The following is a 21,820-nucleotide window of genomic DNA, read 5'->3' on the forward strand; positions in this document are numbered from 1 at the left end:
CAAATACACAGGAACAAAAACCCGGGATTTTGCAGGGGAGGCAATGAGAACTCAGCATTAGATGGACAAAACCATGTGCACTGCAGGTGGGGCATATGTAAACTGTACAGAGTTAATTCGATTTGGGTGACTTATTTTGTTTCTCTGCAGGGAAAATATGAACTGCACAGGTTACATCTGCCCCACCTACAGTGCACATGGTTTTGGCCATCTAAGAATGGAATTTACCAGTAGGAGTGAACCAGAATAACCCCCTTAATTATTAACTAAATCCTATGCTATCATCATATGGGACCAGTTGAATTTAAAAAAATGTGAGAGGTTAAATTGATCAAAATATTTTGGTTTCTAATAATGCAAAGCATTGGGTAGTGTGCACCATCCTTTTGCATGATCAATGTGCTTGACATGACCTTGTCACTCAGTGAAGTCTCTGCTCTAATTCATCTGGCTTGGTTGCAACAAACACACTGTGGGCCTCAAGGGGTTATTCAGCCCTGATCAGATCGCTGTTGTGCATTTTTGCAAACTGATCGATTATCTAATGATGGCGCATGCAACTGGGATGCCAAACAGCGGCAATGATCAGCTATTTTTTATTCGCACCTATCTGTAGTTTGATTGACAGGAAGTAGCCATTTTTGGGTGATAACAGGATGTTTTTGGGGAGTGGTCAGAAAAAAACACAGGCGTTTTCAGGGGAGGTGTTTGTGGATTAGCCACATTAGAAAAAAGTGGATCTTTAGTTTCTGGTCAGAAACAAATATGAAAACGACGGTTACAATACAGGCAGCACATATATAGGGATCTTTAAAAAATATTTTCAACAGTTGTCTGTCCCCAAATTCTGAAACACACCATATTGAGTCATCCTGGTTATAGGACCACCCTGTGTATAGGAAAGGAGTTCAGACACTCTATTTCTGCTTTTACAATTCTAAACAATGGAGGTGATAACCACAAGCAGGAACACAGCACCTATTGTGTAGAATACATCCAGCAGTGCAGGAAGCCATTATCACAAGAGATAACTGGTGATTGTCACAATTATCTTCCATTACAAAACCTAACCCCATTGAATCAACCTATGTTAACTCGCTGTCTGACACTTTTTAGCGATGCCATTGTATCAGTGTGGAACATATACTTGTATATTGTAACATGATTTAGTGTAGTCGTCATTTCATCGTTTCAATTAACACTCCCTGCAGGCGAGAATAAATCATTTTTAATATCAGTTTTCAGTAAATGGGTGTATGTGCCCTATATAAAAAACAACAACTGTGTCAAACGTGATAAAATGGAGAGTGATAAACAGCCAGCCAATCAGCTCCTACCTGCCATGTCACAGACTGTGTTTGAAAAATGTCAGGTAGGAGCTGATTGGTTGGTTGTTTATCACTCTCCATTTTATCACTTTTGAAGCTTAGTGCATCTGGCCCAATGTTAAATAAGATGGGCTGATTCAGAGTTGGGAGAAAAGCGAAATAAAAGAAAGAAACATGTTGCACTGCAGGTGATGAAACGTTGCTGAGAGATATATGGGTATATTTAATAAAGTGCGGGATTTCAGCCTGCTGCAAATGGGGGGGGGGGGGGACACAAGTTGGGGGGGGAGGGGCGTAAAACATTCCCTTGCTCCAGGCATCGTGACACGTAGCTACACTGCTGCCCTCAACTACTACTTTGCTCACCTACATCTCCGCTGTATTATGTAGTGAGAATTGTGCTGCTAATAGTTATATGACGTAGCACCGCATCTCCTGGCATGACTCGCTGTACTCACCTTGCTTCCTGCACAGTGCATCGCTGGATGGTAGGGCATGAACTACTAGCTGTCGGCATGTCGGCTTTTAAAAAAAGGGAAAAATCCCATGTTGACCTAATGCTTGTGTCGACCTAATGATCCTATAGACCTAACCCCATGTCGACATTCAGGCATGTCGACCTTCATGCATGTCAACCTTCAGTGGTTGACCTGGTTGACTAAGTGACAGTATTCCATTTGTATTACCCTTTCCACACCACATCTCGGACACGGGTAATTGGCGGGTTGCTGATGTGTCAACCCGGGTCGAAATGCAGTGTGAAAGCACCAAAGCTTAAAACCCGGGTCAGTATACCCAGCAATTCGACCTGGGTTATAAGAAGGGTTATACCTCTGTATAAGAAACGTTATACCTCCGTATAAGAAACGTTATACCTCCGTATAAGAAGGGTTATATCTCTGAATAAGAAGGGTTATATCTCCGTATAAGAAGGGTTATACCTCCGTATAAGAAACGTTATACCTCCGTATAAGAAACATTATACCTCCGTATAAGAAGGGTTATGCCTCCGTATAAGAAGGGTTATACCTCCTTATAAGAAACGTTATACCTCCGTATAAGAAGGGTTATATCTCTGTATAAGAAGGGTTATACCTCTGTATAAGAAATGTTATATCTCTGTATAAGAAGGGTTATATCTCTGTATAAGAAGGGTTAAACCTCTGCAGGTCGTCCTCTGTATAATGGGTACAAAGTACCAAATTATGCTGGGTACATACTGGACAATTCCAGTGGAAGGTCCTGCAGGAGAACAATATTGTGCATTCACACTGTCTGATATCATTCATGATATCGATCAGAGGCATCACCACCCCACCCCACGCACCCGCACGTCACGTATATGCAGTCGCTGACGATATTGGCAGAATAAGCTGCATACGCAGATGTCAAAGGGCTCGTTAACGACCTGTGGCCACGGGCATCGTTACTTTCAGATACTTTCTGTGCATCTCACAATGGGGCAGATGTACCCTTTTACACCAAAAACCCTGGTCCGACCCTGGTCTTTGAACGCTGGAGTTTCCAGGGTCTGACCCTGCTTTATACTGCATTTACACAGCACTTCGACCTGGGTCGGACCTGGGTCTGCACCATTTACACTGAACCTGGGTCAGCCCTGCCTTTCCTTGTTGATATATATATATATATATATATATCTATAGATATATATCTATAGATATCTATAGATATCTATAGATATATATCTATTTATATATATATATATATATATATAGATAGATAGATAGATATATATATCTATATAAATATATATATATATATATATATATATATATAGATCTAGATATATATAGATATATATATATCTATATAGATCTATATAGATCTATATAGATCTATCTATATAGCTTGGAGGGGGTAGAGGGGGGAAGCTGTCCCCGGGTGCTGTGAGGGTACAGGGGGGAAGCTGTCCCCGGGTGCTGTGGGGGTAGAGGGTGGAAGCTGTCCCCGAGTGCTGTGAGGGTAGAGGGGGGAAGCTATCCCCGGGTGCTGTGAGGGTAGAAGCTGTCCCCGGGTGCTGTGAGGAGGAGGGGGGTCCCTGCGGCTGCTGAGGGGAGAAGGGGTACCTGTCAGCCTGACACTATGATTGCCGCCGCTGCCGCTGCTGTATCTCCCCCCGGCGGCCGGTCCTTGCGGCGGATGGACAGTCAGTGTCGGCGGTCCCTCTGGCGCAGGGGAAATAGTACTATTTCCCCTGCGCCAGAGGGACTGCCGACACTGACTGTCCATCCGCCGCAAGGACCGGCGGCCGGGGGGAGATACAGCAGTGGCAGCGCCGTGTCAGGCTGGCCGCTGACAGGTACCCCATCTCCCCTCAGTAGCCGCAGGGACCCCCCTCCTCCCGCAGCACCTGGGGACAGCTTCCCCAGCGCTGCACACTGTGGACCCGCTGTGGGTGCCTGGACCCGCAGCGGGACCATTTACACCACCATTTACACGGGTCCCATCCGGGTTCTACCCAGGTCAGGACCTGGGTAGTGGACCCGTGTAAATGGACACGGATACCCCCCATTTAAACCGCCGAGGATCCGGGTCTGACCCGCCGATGACCCGGATTTTTCGGCGGTGTAAAAGGGTAGTAGTAAGCCTTAACAAGAGATAAATGGAAGGGTGCTAAGGAGAGATAAACGTCTAGCCAATCAGCTCCTTACTGACTTTTTTCAAACACAGCCTGTAACATGGCAGTTAGTAGGTGATTGGCTGGACGTTTATCTCTCCTTATCACCCTTAGATTTATCTCTTGTTAAGGCTTAATACATTTGCCCCAATATTTGCTCTCACCACTCACTAATAATGTAACATATAGTATCAATACCAGCAATGCCTAGCCAATAGGGTATGCAGTGTCTTGGTTGACAGACTAAAGGTCGACCACTATTGGTCGACAGTCAGAAGGTTTACATGTTAAAAAGTCCAACATGAATTAAGTTGACATGGTCAAAAACCGACTTGTTCATACTTTACCATCTCAGTGGGCATAGAGGGAGTGTGTGTGCTGAGCGCAGCAAGGCACCATGTCCAAAGTATGGTGAGTTCTGCGAGCCATGCGAGGTGACGCGGTACACTAATCTGTGTCTATGTCGACATAGACAGCCAAAAAATTAAAAACTCATGTTGACCCTTTTCCATATTGATCATTTGCTTGTGTAGACCTATGGACTATGTCGACGTGTATGTTAAGCTTTTTCATATGTCAACCTGTCAACCAATAGTGGTCAACTTTTTTCCTGGCAACTTAGACACTGTGTTGACCTAATGATCCACACCCTGTACCAGACCGTAATGCCCCTGCCTGTACCAGTAATGTATGACTAGCAGAGAGTGGACCCAGCTAACGTGCAAGGATGAATCTCTGTCCCAGTCCCTGATTTCCTCATCATTTCCTCCAAAAGATGATTAAAGAGCCTGATGACTCAGAGGGGAGGGGCTGAGATGAGTGGCTATCCAATAGCAGCAAGCTGTGATTAACATATGCATTTTTGCAAATAAGCCTATGATATACTGTAGTCCGTGGTCCATGTGCTGGGCGTGCGTGGGAACCATCAGAGGATACAGAGCAGGGCAGAGCAGCGGCTCACAGCATGGATTACATCCTCTCCGCACTGCTGCTGGCTCAATGGGCTGCGCTGCCGGGTAAGTCATGCCTGGGACACAGTATTGCCGGAAACGGGCGGATCGCGGTCTGGGGAGAACAGAATAACTTTTTATTTTGTACAAAAAGAAAAGCTGAAATAATCAGGGTGGATTTCTGATCCCCTGAGACCGCTCTTGTATAGGAACAGCGTAACCCCTGTATTATGCAAATCCATTTACTGAGTGTCTCATTTTACTCTCTGATACGGGATATAATGCATGTGATATGGATCACAGCAATTGGTGCCTGGAGACAACAGATTTCTTTCTGTATACTTTCCTAAAGTTGTGTTTGCCTCCTCTACATGTATGTTATGATTGCTTGTAAGCATAGCGCACACAGTAGTAGTCAGTAGGTACAGGGAGTTCTGATGGGCTCTGTAGGATCTGCTTATACAGAATGTCTCTTTCTCTCTCTATTGGTGCCTCTCTCCAAAACAGTTGCTACAACCCCTGATCCACAGTCATTTTTATTCTTTGGAGCTCTATATTTTCCACAGACCTTTCGTTGTCTCATTGCACTGTATGACAGTATGTGTGCATATTTAATAGGGAGGGAGAGACAGCGAAAGAGTCTTGATTGGTTTCCCACTCTCATTGTGATAATGTATAGGAAATACATAATAATATCCCTGTGTTAAGATGCGTCCTTTGGGATTCCATGTTTTTATGATTAGGTTTTGGTAAGACTGGAGCCATTGCAGATACAGTACACCTTTGAAAGGGATAGTACATTATAAAGTACCATATGGCAATAGACATTTTTGAAATATTGGATAGAAAAAGTATTGTGAAATATTATAATTAGACTAAAATGAATATGAATTGACATTTGTTTAGATAGTGCCATATTCCGTTGCACTCTATAGTTGTTCATGTATTATATGTGTGTGATTAAGTAAAACATAGAGAGGGAAGGTTTTCTGTCAATATATCTGTCCTCGGACCTTCTGATAGATAGATAGATAGATAGATATGTTTTTATTTTGTTGCTGATGAATGTTTAGATCATAATTTATTTATACGTACAATATGGTCACTTCCTGTTAGTTGATATGTGTGGATTACATGAAATATAAAATAGTGTAGATTATACTAATCTGCCCTATGGGCATTTCCCGGTGTGGAACGGTATCCAGAGAAAAGTTGGTCTCCCACAGAGGATGCCTAGGAGCAGTAGCTGCAGGACTTAATTATGGGAATTTCTCAGCACAGTGTTGATATATACATTTGTTTATTGTTCTTTGCAAAGTACCATTAACCAATCATCACTACCGCTGTGCTATCTCTAGATCCTCTCCACTCATCATATACCTTCTGTTCTTTTACAGGCTACACAGAGAAAATACAACTCCCACATGTTCAGACCTATGAAAGTGTCTTCCCCACAAAGTTGCATCAAGTCTTTTCCAAGAGGGACTTACATGAGACACACGTAAGTGCTCGGTGGTTTCCTGTTTTTATTTTGTGTCTCAGTTGTACGCTCTATTATATCTATTTTCAGTCAACACTCGTCATTTCATAAAAAATGTATTCATGTGCACTTGGCAGTGGAAAGGTTAATCTAATATATCATGTCTGGGAGCATTCTGTCTAGGCAATAGCAGGACAAATGAAATGGGCGACCCTGTAACAAAACCCATAAACCATTCTGAGAAGGCAAAGTTCAACCTATGATCTGTGGCAGCCCTCCATGCTCTTCTTACTCCCTTTATGAAGCTATTTTTCATGTCAGCAAGAAAACTTGTGTTCCCTGGGATTTTCACTCAGATCATGTAAACAGTCTGGGCACATACCCACTTATTCACTCCCAAGTATGACATTTCTTATGGGTGCAGTTCAGTGATGAGCATCGGGGTGCTATAACGGTGACATATCGTATGTCACGGTCAGAGAGAATGACTAGGCTGGCAAACACTTCCTGCTGGATTTACAGTGGGTCACAAGCAAACAGAGAAAATGTATAAGCACAGTCCTAAAGGCTTTGTGAACCAATACATTGTTTCTTGTGCATCATTTTAAAGCGCTTGTGCCTGTTTTATTGGAGATGCATAAGGATTAAACCAAAATAAGTTAATACATTTTGAGTACATTTTTGGGCACAAATGACAAGATAGCCATATGGTGTTGGCGGTTATTGGACCCATGCCATTACTTTCTGTGGGAAACCTTTTTCCTCCAAAATAGATGTTTTTTTTCACGATATGAAACATGTTAGATTTCTTTCTTGGCAGTAAATTATGCCTAGCATAGAGATTATTTGTGTTCCCTGAGGTATGTATGTACAGTATGTATGTATGTATGTATGTGTGTCTTCGCATGAAGGATTAATATAACTGTACATGTCGGTCACTTTGTAATTTTTTACTTACTATGAGACATTAGAGTTTATTGTTGCATCTCAAAGTATTTGTCATATGAATGAGTTATGTAGTCAGCTGTGCACTTCTTACCACTCCCGTGGTCCAACAATGTCTGACCTGTATTCTTATACCACTGATGGATGTCAGGCCTCGACTAGGCCCAAATGTGGAATACAGTGATCACTTCTTTCCTCAGCTATGCTTACCTTTATGCTATTATTTATTATTATTATCCTTTATTTATATGGCACCACAAGGGTTCCACAGCGCCTAACAAAGTACATAAACAAATGTGCAAAACAAGAAAATAGTGACTTACCGTACAAGACAATTTAGGACATGGTATAGAAATGGTATCCGGACTGTGGATCAACGGTCTGTAAGCTTGCAGCAGGGCTCTCCTACCTCCAAGTCTGTCTGTTGTTACCCAGTTTGTTTTATCACTGTCTACTATTGTAAAGCGCAACGGAATCTGCTGCGCTATATAAGAAACTGTAAATAGATAAATAACGGTCTAGTGGTCGACTACATCATGATCGACCACTAGAGCCTATACTTGGTCGTCTGCATTTCGATAGACAGGGACAGGAGATCGATGGAAGGTAAGCATCGACGGGAACCTGGTCTACACAGGTTTTTCGTCTTTTTTTGGTGGAGGTCCACTTGATTCCTACTCTACTATGTGAGAGGACATAGAGTAGGAATAAACTTGCTGCACTCACCATGCTTCGGGCACACTGTGCGTATACACAGTGTCCACAGGCATTTCACTGACAGGTTCAACCAGGTTCCTGTCTATGCTTATTTTCAATTGATCTCCCAATCCCTGTCTATCTAAATGCGGACGATAAAGTATAGGCTTGTATTGTCATCCACTAGACCGTCGATCCCATAACCATTACCATAGAAACATGGCTGCATAAACGGACATGACACTGAAACAATTATTAGGGCTGCAGAAGCCAAGGGTTAGCTGCCATTGTGGAGTAGCATTGTGTCTAGCTTAAGGGAAGGATGTAATGGATCCAATGGATTTTGGACATACTTTTTAAAGGAGCAAAAATGTACAATGGAGAATCATGCCTTGTAAATGTTCGCCTCTTCAAAAAAAAAACACCGGACATCATCTGGGATCCATCATGTAATCTTGGCACCGTGCCCAGAATCCCTTAAGCATTTATGGGTGAAGCAGTTAGCCTTCTGTAAAATATTTAGTTTGTTAGTAAATTTTGATTTAATGTCAGTTGCCATTACTCAAATATCAATATCAACTTGGTTGACTAAGCAACAACAAAACCAACAAGTAAAAAAATGTAAAGAGGAAAACTGAATATAAAGTTGTGGTTTTTTTTTTTAAAGTTTTTTTTTATACAAATTATAAATGCACATATTTCTGTTAAAGAATCAAAGTGAAGACACATTTGTGATGTATTATTCGATATAAAATTACAACTAACTGATGCTTGCATCATTCCTTGCATTGCAAAAGAGCATGCAGCTTTTAACAGTCACCATACACTCATGCACATATGGGTACTACAACCAGCCTCTATGGATATAACATCCTGCACGCGGGCAGGGCTGCCAAGAAAAATCCTGGGCCCCGGTACAACAGCGTCACGGGGCCCCCCTGGAGTGGCGAGCAACAGAAAAGAGGTGTGTCCATTAAAGGATATAGGGGTGTGTACCACACCATATACCCTTTATGCAACACAATAGTAGACCCCTTATACTTGCCCCTTACACATTATGCTACACAAAATTCAAATCGATTACTTGCCGCCCCGTTCGTATGCAGCAGTGTGGAAAGAAGCGTGGGGTGGTGGATATGGGTTGCGCCCATGGGAGTAAGGGGTCGTGGCCACGGATGGGCAGATAGCGGCAGGGTCCCTGTGGAGGATGGGAACTAGGTAATAGCTCCCATCCTCTGCAAGGACCCCACTGCTGTCTGCCCATCTGTCACAGGGACCCTCTGCCCCCCTGCGCTGCCCAGACCCCTATGCCATACAGCAGGGGTGGCCAGCCCACGGCTCCTCTCTCCAAGATCTGTGGCTGGCACGATCATCCCCATTTGAAGCGCCGCCTCTGGAGTATAAGGATCCCAAGCTCACACACGCAGCAGGGAAAGCGGCAACAGTTCTTTCAACCTGCTGGCAAGAAGCAGCAGATGCCACTACTTGCCGTATCGCCGAGCTGAGCTGCCGGTATCTGCTGTGTCCCCCAAAGCTACAGATCCGGCGCCAAGAGCAGATGCATTGTGATGGCCAGCGGTATGTGCGGCTGGAGGGAGAGGGGGGATTGTGTCCATTAAACCTCTTTAATCTCATGTGATCCTGGGCACTATGGTCCTACCCAGATCGCATTCCATATATGATCCGTCATAAATGGGCCCCATGTAGCCTGTTCCCTTCACACACATTGGAGGTCATTCTGATTGACCACAAAGCTGCAAAATTTGCAGCTTTGCGGGTCATCTAAATACCTCAGATTTCACACATGCGAACGGATGTTTTACATCATCATCGATTTGCAGCTTGTGTGCAGGGCAGTGCGGTCTCCGACCATCAAATGATTTCTCAAGCGCTCGCAGATCTAAGTCAGTCTCTGCTGTCTTAGATCTGTGGCGCTACTGTACGAGAAGAGGGTGGGCAGCTGACATCCGGTGACATCAGCTGCCCTCCCCGGCACCCACGTCATGGGAGTTCCCATGGGCGCAACCCATATCCACCACCCCACGCTTCCGTCCACACTGCTGCATGCGATCGGGGCGGCAAATAATCAGTTTACTCACACAAAGTGGCTGCACATGCACAACATCGCTCCCCTGTGTGAACGTGCGGGGGAGCGAACCAACCTGAATGAGGGCCATAGCCTGTTACACACACACATAGCCTGTTCCTTCACACATACAGTACATAGCCTGTCACACACACACACACACATATACATACATAGCCTGTTACACACACACATATACATACATAGCCTGTTACACACATACACACATATATACATACATACAAAGCCTGTTACACACACACACATAGCCTGTTACACACACACACACACATATACAAAGCCTGTTACACACCCACATATACATACATAGCCTGTTACACAAACACATATACATACATAGCCTGTTACACACACACACACACACACACACACACACAAACACACACATAGCCTGTTACACACACACACACACACACACACACACACATAGCCTGTCACACACACACACACATATATACATACACAGCCTGTTCCTTCACACATACAGAACATAGCCTGTAACACACACACACATAGCCTGTTACACACACACATATATACAAAGCCTGTTACACACACACACACACACACACACACACACATAGCCTGTTACACACACACACATATAGACATGCATACATAGCCTGTTACACACACACACACACACACACACACACACACACACACACATAGCCTGTTACACACACACACATATAGACATGCATACATAGCCTGTTACACACACACACACACACACACACACACACACACATAGCCTGTTACACACACATATATATACACACATACACAGCCTGTTACACACACACACACACACACACACACACACACACATATACATACATACAAAGCCTGTTACACACACACACACACACATAGCCTTTTACACACACACACACACATATATACATACATACAAAGCCTGTTACACACACACACACACACACATAGCCTGTTACACACACACATATAGACATACATACATAGCCTGTTACACACACACACACACACACACACACACACACACAGCCTGTCACACACACATATATACATACATACACAGCCTGTTACACACACACACACACACACACACACACATATACAAAGCCTGTTACACACACACACACACATACCCTGTTACACACACACACACACACATATATATACATATATACAACGCCTGTTACACACACACACACACAGCCTGTTACTTACACACACACACACACACACAGCCTGTTACACACACATATATCCATACATACACAGCCTGTTACACACACACACACACACACGCTTTTTGTCTGTTCCCCCTGTCCATAGCCATGCATTGCGGGCGGCATTACCTTTTGAACCAGGAACTTGGAGCAGGAGCAGGACAGCCATCGCTGACCGGGCTTAGGCAAATTTGGGGGCGTGGCCTAATCGCGGACCCGTGGCCACGCCCCCTTTTTCAATTTTTTTAATTTATTTTTTTTGTGTGTGTCGGGACCCGGGCCCCCCTGGCAGGCCCGAGCCCAGGTAAAATGTACCCGCCCCCCCTGCCTCTCGGCGGCCCTGCACGCGGGGCCTGAGTACCCTAGTTTTTCCCTCCCCCTAGTTACGGTCCTGCCCTGACATTTACAGGTCGTAGAGGTGTCTCCCATGGGTGAAGAATAAGTGTGGGATTTGTAGTACACTTACATTATATGAGATTACAAATACAATTGTGGCTGATATTTTTTTGTTTACAGGACCTGTACCCAGACCGTGCTGACTACGAACTGACTATGGGAGGCAAAAATGTCATACTGAAGCTGCTAAAGAACAGGTATTGGGAGTAACGTGGTGGGCGGGTACTGTTTCCTTGTACAAAAACACACACACACAAACAAATATAGGACTGCTTCATTTGCCTCAGTTGTGTGGCCTAAAAAAAAAAAATCACAAATGCAATTGCATTAGCATGCAACTGTGAATTAGGCCTAGTGTATTAACCCCTTCCCGACATTTGACGTATATATACGTCATGGCCGGGATGTACTTCCCGACACATGACGTATATATACGTCATGGCTTTAAACTGTCCCCGCGTCTATAGACGCGCTGACAGTTTGGAAATGTCTGCTGTCCCTGACAGCAGACATCCCCCCTCGCTGCCCAGGGGGGGCAGGGATGCCCCCCCCCGGTCGGCGATCGCTGTGATTGGCTGTTCAAATGTGAACAGTCAATCACAGCGTTTCCTGTGTTACCGGCGGCTAAGCCGCTCGGTAACACAGTGATCGGTGGTGATCGGTGCTGTTAAGTACAGCACCGATCACCACCGATCGCCAGCCCCCCCTCCCACCCACCCGGCAGCTCACCCGGCAGCTCACCCGGCAGTCCCTGCAGTCCCTCCTTCCGGCAGCCGCAGCGCACGCAGCGCTCCCCCCCTCCCACCCCCCCGCCAGCCGCAGCACAAATAAAATAAATAAAATAACATGTAATGTACTGAATTATATATATATATATATATATGTGTGTGTATATATATATGTGTGTATATATATATATACACATATATATATGTGTGTATATATATATATATATATATATATATACACACACACACATATATATATACATATATACACATATATATATATATATGTGTATATATATATATACACATATATATATATATATATATATATATATATATATATACATATATATATATATATATAGACAGATAGATAGAAAGATATTCCCGACATATGGCTTATATATACGTCATGGTCGGGAGGTACTTCCCGACCGAAGACGTATATATACGTCATGGTTTTAAACTTTCACCGCGTCTATAGACGCGGTGACAGTTTGGAGATGTCTGCTGTCCCTGACAGCAGACATCCCCCCTCGCGGCGATCGCTGCGATTGGCTGTTCAAATGTGAACAGCCAATTGCAGCGTTTTCTGTGTTACCGACGGCTAAGCCGCTCGGTAATACAGTGATCGGTGGTGATCGGTGCTGTTAAGTACAGCACCGATCACCACCGATCGCCAGCCCCCCCCTCCCACCCGGCAGCCCCCCCTCCCTCCCACCCACCCGGCTGCCGCAGCGTCAGCACCCCTCCCACCCCCCCACCAGCCGCAGCGCCAGCCCCCCTCCCAAAGCTGGTGAGCAAAATGGGGTCACATGTGGGGGGTTCCACTGTATTGGTGCTTCGGGGGTCTTGCTAATGCGACATAGCACCCACCATTCATTCCACCACCAAATATCACTCCTTCCCTTCTGAGTCCTGCCATGCACCCAAATGGTATTTTTTGGTCACATATGAGGCATTGCCGTACTCGGGAGAAATTGGGGCACAGATTTTGGGGTGCTTTGTCTCCTTCATTCCTTGTGAAAATGAAAAATTTTGAGCCAGAACTGCATTTTTGTGTAAAAAATTACATTTTTTTACACAAAAATGCAGATCTGGCTCAAAATTTTTCATTTTCACAAGGAATGAAGGAGACAAAGCACCCCAAAATCTGTGCCCCAATTTCTCCCGAGTATGGCAATGCCTCACATGTGACCAAAAAATACCAGTTGGGTGCATGGCAGGACTCAGAAGGGAAGGAGTGATATTTGGATTTTGCAGCACAGATTCTGGTTGAATGACCCCTGAAGCACCCATACAGTGGAACCCCCCCACAAGTGACCCCATTTTGCAAACTACACCCTTTAGGGAATTCATCTAGGGGTATAGTGTACATTTCAAACCACCAGGGGTTTCACCAATTTTGATACAACTGAGCTGTGAAAATGAAAAATTAAATTTTTTCATTTTCACAGCCCAGTTGTATCAAAATTGGTGAAACCCCTGGGGGTTTGAAATGTACACTATACCCCTAGATGAATTCCCTGAAGGGTGTAGTTTGCAAAATGGGGTCACTTGTGGGGGAGGTTCCTAACTTTTAGCATCTTATGGTGCCTAGAAACCTACATGGTGCCTAAAAAATAATCTCATAAAAAGGAGGCTCCAAAATCAAGTAGGTGCTCCTTCTATTATGAAGCCTGTGGTTTGGTCAACGTGCACACTAGGGCCACATATAGGATATTTATGAAAACAAAAGAATTGGGGGAATCAATTTTTAGTCACATTTCTCTAGTAAAATCTACTGTGTTCCTTAGAAAAATGTATTAAAATTGAAAATCTGCAAAAAAAATGAAGTTTTGAAATTTCACCTACACTTTGTTTTAATTCCTGTGAAACACCTAAAGGGTTAACAAACTTCCAAAATGCTGTTTTGAATACTGTGAGGGGTGCAGTTTTTGAAATGGCATCATTTATGGGGGTGTCTCACATACAAGTCCCTCAAAGTCACATCAGAACTGAACTGGTCCCTAAAAAAATCAGTGTTTGAAATTTTCTTGAAAATTTGAGAATTTGCTATTCATATTTTAAGCCTCCTAGTGTCCATAAAAATGAAAATGAGGTTGAAATAATGATGGCAACATAAAGTATACATATGGTCTATGTTAGTTATTAACTATTTTGAGTGGTAAGATTATTTGTCTCACAAGCAGAAAATTTAACTTTTTGCAAATTGCTAAATTTTCCATTTTTTTACGACATTTTGGTATTTTTCACAAAAAACCACAGACTGTATCGACGAAAATTTACCACTAACTTGAAGTACAATGTGTCACGAGAAAACAATCTCAAAATCACTGGGATAAGTAAAAGCAAAAAAAAGTTATCCCCACTTAAGTGATACATGTCAGATTTGAAAAAAAGGGCTCTGTCAGGAAGGCAAAAACTGGCTGTGTCAGGAAGGGGTTAAATAGTGGTAATGTTAGTGTGGGCACTACTGCGACGGAAGCCAGAAGAAGGTTAAACTCATCACTAAAACTTATTTGGGATGTATTTTTAAGATAACATATTTCACACATCTTACAGTACGACCAGTTAACCAGATGATCCTGTAAAGGTAAAAGTTTTAAACTGGTGTGTGTTGCGCAATTAAAGGCAGCTGACAACGGGTTTTGTCACAAACCCAAACAGTACAATATAAAAAAGAAATTGGTTTGTGTCAGCGCCTGCTGTCTTAATAATTCTTTACACGGTTCTCTAAAAATAATTTTTTAATTATGAAAAAAATATATAAAACACATGTATAAAAAGTAAAATAACATTAATAAAAATATCTCATAAGGTGTTGTTGTCGGTTGAAAGTAATAACTCAAGCGACCAGGTTCTAGGATACAATGTGTTAAATATGGAGACTGACACAGGACATTTCAAAACAAAGATAAACATTTATTTAAGCTACAATAATAAAAACATGCAAATAAGTAACAAGTTAATACTCAGCTTTTATCTCAGATGTTTTAAGATCTGTCCTGGATGGTTGTCATCAGTAGTTTAAAGAAATAAAAGTCCAGTCGTCCTCAGGGTCCCTCTTTAAGTAACTCTACTGAGTTCTTACACTGAGGTGATTTAGAAATCTATGTCCGCTGCAGACAGACCTAGCTTCAGGAACTTCTGCCATGTATAAGTCTCTAGCCTTTATACCCATCCTGCAGCAAATATCCTAGTATTGTAAGATATTGCTTACTGGATGTAGCAGTCTGTTCACATGATATAAATTATCCCAAAAATGACACGATTCCCGTTCACATAGTTATTGGACACAATAGCCCATACAGCTTACTAGACAGTTTCCATCAGACATACTGATAGCAGGAACATATATTACTTACTGTCAGCTTGCCTAAACACTGGCTACACTTCCCACTCCCTATATCTTCCACACCAGGTCAAGGTGTAAAAGACAGCTGGCACTTAGAATGGAACTATATTTCTAACTGGTGCCTATATGTCTGTAAAAGCACTAATCCTAATAAAAAGTACATATATATAGCAATGAAGTTATACAGATACAAAATGGAGGTTATACATAACAAAATGGCGTCCAAAAAGTTGTTAAAAATATCACCCTATACAATCCACCCTTACTTTTTATGAGATGGTGGTTTACAGTTCACTAACAGGGGCTTGCTACTTGGTAACAAACCATTTATATACATTTTTTTCTCAAATTCAGTCATAGTCAATGGTACCTCTACCCAGTTTATGGTATTGTTAGCAACCGAGGCATGAGTACCATAGTCCTTAATCTGCAATTGTTCTGCAGCTCTATAATGTCATTGTACAAAGGAGTTAGACCATGACTCCAATAGACCTTTTCTTGACTCAATATCATTCTTGTAGAGGTCTGTAGGATGGAAAATCCACATCAGGAGAATTGTCTTGACTGTCAGGATAATGATACCCATGATGCTTGCCCACAAAGCCTTGTTTGAGCTGTGCCCAAATAATCTGTTGTACGCCATCATGTTGATCTGGGGTACAGCCTGTGAGAAGATAAATAGACAGGAATCGGTATCATTTTCAAACAACATATTACACATCTGTCCTAATGCAGCTTTGATAATTTCTCCTGTCAATTTCTGTGCTACATACACAATGTTTAACATAATCAACTTAGAGCCTATAGCCTCACTTTGTGTCAGTTCATGTGGGATGTTCCCCTCTACTGCCCTCTCATTCAAACAACACACAGCTTCCTGAAGGACTTCATCCCCACCCTTTCTCTTATGCGTGGACATTCTTTCCTGGTCCTTCAGGAGCTCATTCATATATTCACTCAACATGGCAGCTTGCTGATAATGGGGAATGTGGCATAACCAGGACACCCCCAACACAGCCACCCAGTCTTTGACTGTCTTGTCTATGAAGTGTGTGTCATCATCAGACTGGATGTCTTTGGGTGTCTCATATAGCGACTGTAAGTCTCTTGACATTTTGATTGGAACTTGTTTGTCCACACTTGCGAAGAGACATGCTTCAGCACCACTCATATCATAAGTCTGCTCCTTGTGGTTATTCTGCAGTTGATGAGTTTCACAATTCACTTTTTCTCTGGCCATACGTTGTGACATTGGGACACTTTTTCTTTCTTCTCCCAAATGGTATAGTTTTCTTTTCTCTTGTGGGGTAACCTTTACTGTTCCAACTTGCACCAGGGCATCTTCAATTTCATTGCCTTCTAGTCCATTGTGGGTAGTAATGTGTTCCATGGACACAGACCATTGATGACACTGGTTCTTCCAACTTTCATTCCACAGCTTGGTTTCTCCCCAGATGTCCTTGTCATGCACCTTCCAATCGTGCTGGTGCCAGGTGTAAATGGTGATGGGAGGTCCTTTAATTTCTTCCAGCAGCATGACTACAGCATGTAGTTCTGCATACTGACTTGTTCCTTCTTCACCACTCCCATGTATCAGTTCTTGGATGCTTCTTGTGGAGACCACTGTTGCTGACCTGTTTGAGAAACTTGCATACTTCTTTTCTTCTTTGGTCCATTGGGTATATAGTTCTGTGATCTGAAATTGACCTCCGTTGTTTTGTAGTGGAGGCAACTCGGTCTCTGTACTTTCACAGGTCATCATTCTAGTAATGCAGCAGGTCACTGGAACAGGCTCTTGGCTGGACACTCCACCTCTTTCTGACCGATACCACTGCCACTTCTGCAGCGTCTGCTTCTGGACCAAGGCTGTGTATGCACCTAGGCCCTCTTGTCTCACCCATCCTTTCACAGGTGTTTTTCCAGCGACATATTGTTGCTTGGTGACATTTGTCACATGTTGAAATGCAGTATATGCTGCTAGCAAAGTCTTTGCCAAAAGTAAGTTTACTGTCTGTGAGCATGGTAACTGCTGAGCCCAAAGTCCAATAAAAACATGCTCAGTTACTGTCATGTCCATAAAGAAATGCTGATCTCCCTGGATGGAGCCCAGAGCATTATGCTCCTGGATATCTTGCTTTGCAGCTTGAACTGTATCTTTCTGTTCAGCTGTCCACACAAATGTATCTTTCTTTCTGGTAACACTTTTGTAGATAGGCCAAAGAATCAATCCCAGATGCAGTACAAATGATCTCCAATATCCAAGAGTGCCTAACACTTGCTGTGCTTCTTTGGCTGTTGTTAGAGTCTTTAGCTTGGATACTGCTTCCAACGCAGGCTGCGGTATTGTCCTTTTAGGCCCAGTCCAAATCATTACCAGAAACTTCACACTTTGAGCAGGGCCTTTCACCTTGTCTTTGTTTATAGCCCACCCTCGGTTCTCCATATGTTGTACCAAGGTGTGTAAATCTTCTCCAACTTGTTCAGCAGTAGGCCCAGATGGCATGATGTCATCGATGTAGTGATAAAGAGTGCATGGTAACTGGGGAATAATTGTGTCCAGATCCCTGGACACCAATCCATGACAGTTACACGGACTGTGCTTGTAACCCTGAGGCAGAATGGTGGGAGCCAGCTGACGACCATCCCAGGTAAAAGCAAATTGATCCTGACACTCTGGGATAACCACTTCTGTGGTTTGTAGTATTTCTTCATGACCACTATGGGTGCAATACTGCTTCAGGCATACAGGTTGGGCTGCTGGGGGTATGTACACAGGTTGCCATTTAGCATTCCCCCTAACTGTCAGATTTACTGCAGAGGTTGTGAAGGCTTTTACAGAGCTACCAGACATATAAGTGCTGGACAGGCTGTCTATGGACTGCCCCTTCAGTATGTCCATTCCAATTATTTTGTCTAGTAACTCAAAGACCAACAGTTGGGACTCTGGGCATTGCCCAGTCCACATTCTGCAGTAACTCTGGGCCGTCCACGGCTTGGTATAACCTTCTACTGCTACCCAGCTGGTTGTGTCATGATGTGACTGTAACAATGATGATTCTACATTATCATTCACCAAAGTTGTGGATGATATATCTGTGCTTTTCTCTTCATCTTGTCCTGTGTCTCTAGTAACACAGATCTCATACTTAATTACTTCCCTGGGAGAGTGGGCTATCAGTGACCCCCCTCCCTGTGAGAGAATAAAGTTTGTCTTCTTCCAGGGGGTGGTGAGTGCTTGTGTATTCCCACCCTTGGCTGACTCCCCTTCTCCCCATCCTGTGTCCCAGTGGGCTACCTTTGCTTTCTCATAGGGTGAGGGGCATGGAGCAGGGGGGGCATACTGCCTGGCTGATTCACCCACTTCCTGATCATTGTCATTTCTATCTATGTGCTCACACGGATCTGTCTGTGATAATACAATCATCTCCTTTCTTGCTAAATCCACACTTACTGAATCAAAATGCATTTGTTTCCCAGGTGTTTCATAATGGACAGGGTCTCTGCCTGGTTTTTGTGTAACCTGTCCCTGATATGTACCATTACCACCCTCCTCCTGTTCACCTAAAGCTGCCAGTTCCACACATTTACACACATGTAACAATCTATTTGATTCTGCTTGAGTGAACAGTGGTATCTTGTATACAGGTTCCCCAGGTAGTACATTTCCCACTAAATAACTGGTCATGCATGTTGCTATTTGTGTCATATCAGTATCTCTCTGCACCAATTTCAACTGTGGATCAATATTTTGTTCACAAAACTTTACACAATCACACTCAACCTCTTCTATAGTCTGCATCTTACTCTCAGGTATGTCATTACCAGCGTGAAAAGAATTATCATGACTACATTCCTCTGACTTGTAATCGTCACAGCAACTCTCTGCCTGTGAGATTTCAAATCCAACTTCAAACACTTCCTCCTGTCTACTGCATGCAGATAAACCATGACACATCTCCCCGGTCTCCTCAATGTACTGAGACCCATTGTTTAATGTATTCTCATAATGCAATCCTGCATGCGGTATAACTGAAACATGCGCTTCAACAGGTTGAAATTCAATTTCTCTTAGTGTATTTACACTCTCAATTTGCTTCTGTGAAGTCTCAGGACTAAACTTATTTCCCACACAAAAAACATCTTCTATTGTGTGTGTATCAAGTTCTTTCTCTTTCAGTGGATGTAGCCACATCCCACTGTCTGTGTTTCCTAAATCAACTTGCTCATTACAAATACCTCTATTGGATATGTAAACAATCACATTTCTCTGCTTCAATGTTAACTGTTCACAATCCTCTGTGTCAGCATTTTGCTGGCATGTAGTTACATTGTCTGATCGATATGATGCATCAACACAAGTCTGATCATTTGCAATACATTCACATACAAATTCAACATAATTTTCAAATATCTCATAAGTTTGTGTCTCACAGTCACAGCTGCAGCTCGGGAAGGGGGAACCAGCCCCACCTTCCTGTCTGCAGCATGTTACAACTCCACAAGACTTATCAGAATCTGACTTTTCCTCAAAACTTCCTAAAGTGAGACTATCTGACAGAACTACTTGGTGTTCATTTTTCCCAACAGTACACATTTCATCAAAAAGCATTTCCTCTGATGATACATTATTTTGTTTCTCACTCTGTTCATTTACATAAAACTTTAAACTTTCATTTTGCTCTCTAAGCATGTCACATTCAATTTTCACATCCTCAAACTGGTTAACAGATTGAATGGTAAAATTCTGAATTTCACTGACAATTTTCCCAGAATCACAACTAACATCAATTCTTTGCATAGCATCAATTGGATTCTCAACTTGTAAAGGCTGAATGTCTTTACAACACCCATCCATCAATGGTTGCCACCGGCCGGGTCTCCCAAACCATGATGGATGCTTGGAGCTCTTCTCAGAAGCTGCTCCCCTGAACCATTTTTTAAACAAACTCATTTTAATTTACAGTCTTAGTTTAACCCTTTGTATCCTGCCGACTACGCCAAATGTTGTCGGTTGAAAGTAATAACTCAAGCGACCAGGTTCTAGGATACAATGTGTTAAATATGGAGACTGACACAGGACATTTCAAAACAAAGATAAACATTTATTTAAGCTACAATAATAAAAACATGCAAATAAGTAACAAGTTAATACTCAGCTTTTATCTCAGATGTTTTAAGATCTGTCCCGGATGGTTGTCATCAGTAGTTTAAAGAAATAAAAGTCCAGTCGTCCTCAGGGTCCCTCTTTAAGTAACTCTACTGAGTTCTTACACTGAGGTGATTTAGAAATCTATGTCCGCTGCAGACAGACCTAGCTTCAGGAACTTCTGCCATGTATAAGTCTCTAGCCTTTATACCCATCCTGCAGCAAATATCCTAGTATTGTAAGATATTGCTTACTGGATGTAGCAGTCTGTTCACATGATATAAATTATCCCAAAAATGACACGATTCCCGTTCACATAGTTATTGGACACAATAGCCCATACAGCTTACTAGACAGTTTCCATCAGACATACTGATAGCAGGAACATATATTACTTACTGTCAGCTTGCCTAAACACTGGCTACACTTCCCACTCCCTATATCTTCCACACCAGGTCAAGGTGTAAAAGACAGCTGGCACTTAGAATGGAACTATATTTCTAACTGGTGCCTATATGTCTGTAAAAGCACTAATACTAATAAAAAGTACATATATATAGCAATGAAGTTATACAGATACAAAATGGAGGTTATACATAACAAAATGGCGTCCAAAAAGTTGTTAAAAATATCACCCTATACAGGTGTGAATCAATTAGCTACAAATGTAACTCTTGTTCTTTTGAGGTATAGATAGCAGCAGTCCCGTATGGGGGTGAAATTTAAACTGACGAATATATTACCATCCCATGGCTCAGGTTGTTGTGATGGCCAAATCGATATGCTGTGACGGTTTTAGGTTCGGTTTGCCTTATGATTTCAAAGGCTCAAGGG

General features: G+C 42.8%; 1 protein-coding gene across 1 annotated transcript in view; it reads left to right on the forward strand.

The window, feature by feature from the left end:
• The first annotated feature begins 4,843 nt into the window (after positions 1-4,843).
• The window catches only part of ADAM8 (ADAM metallopeptidase domain 8), a 55,491-nt gene continuing 38,514 nt past the window's right edge, over positions 4,844-21,820 (forward strand). Inside the window, exons 1-3 of the mRNA XM_083146181.1 lie at positions 4,844-4,982; positions 6,314-6,417; positions 11,875-11,951. Of these exons, the coding sequence (XP_083002307.1) occupies positions 4,931-4,982; positions 6,314-6,417; positions 11,875-11,951 (233 nt within the window). The 5' untranslated portion in view covers positions 4,844-4,930. The remainder of the gene's footprint in view (positions 4,983-6,313; positions 6,418-11,874; positions 11,952-21,820) is intronic.

This window comes from Crinia signifera, chromosome 6 (genome assembly GCF_055691185.1).
Source record: "Crinia signifera chromosome 6, ASM5569118v1, whole genome shotgun sequence".
Classification (NCBI taxonomy): Eukaryota; Metazoa; Chordata; class Amphibia; order Anura; family Myobatrachidae; genus Crinia; species Crinia signifera.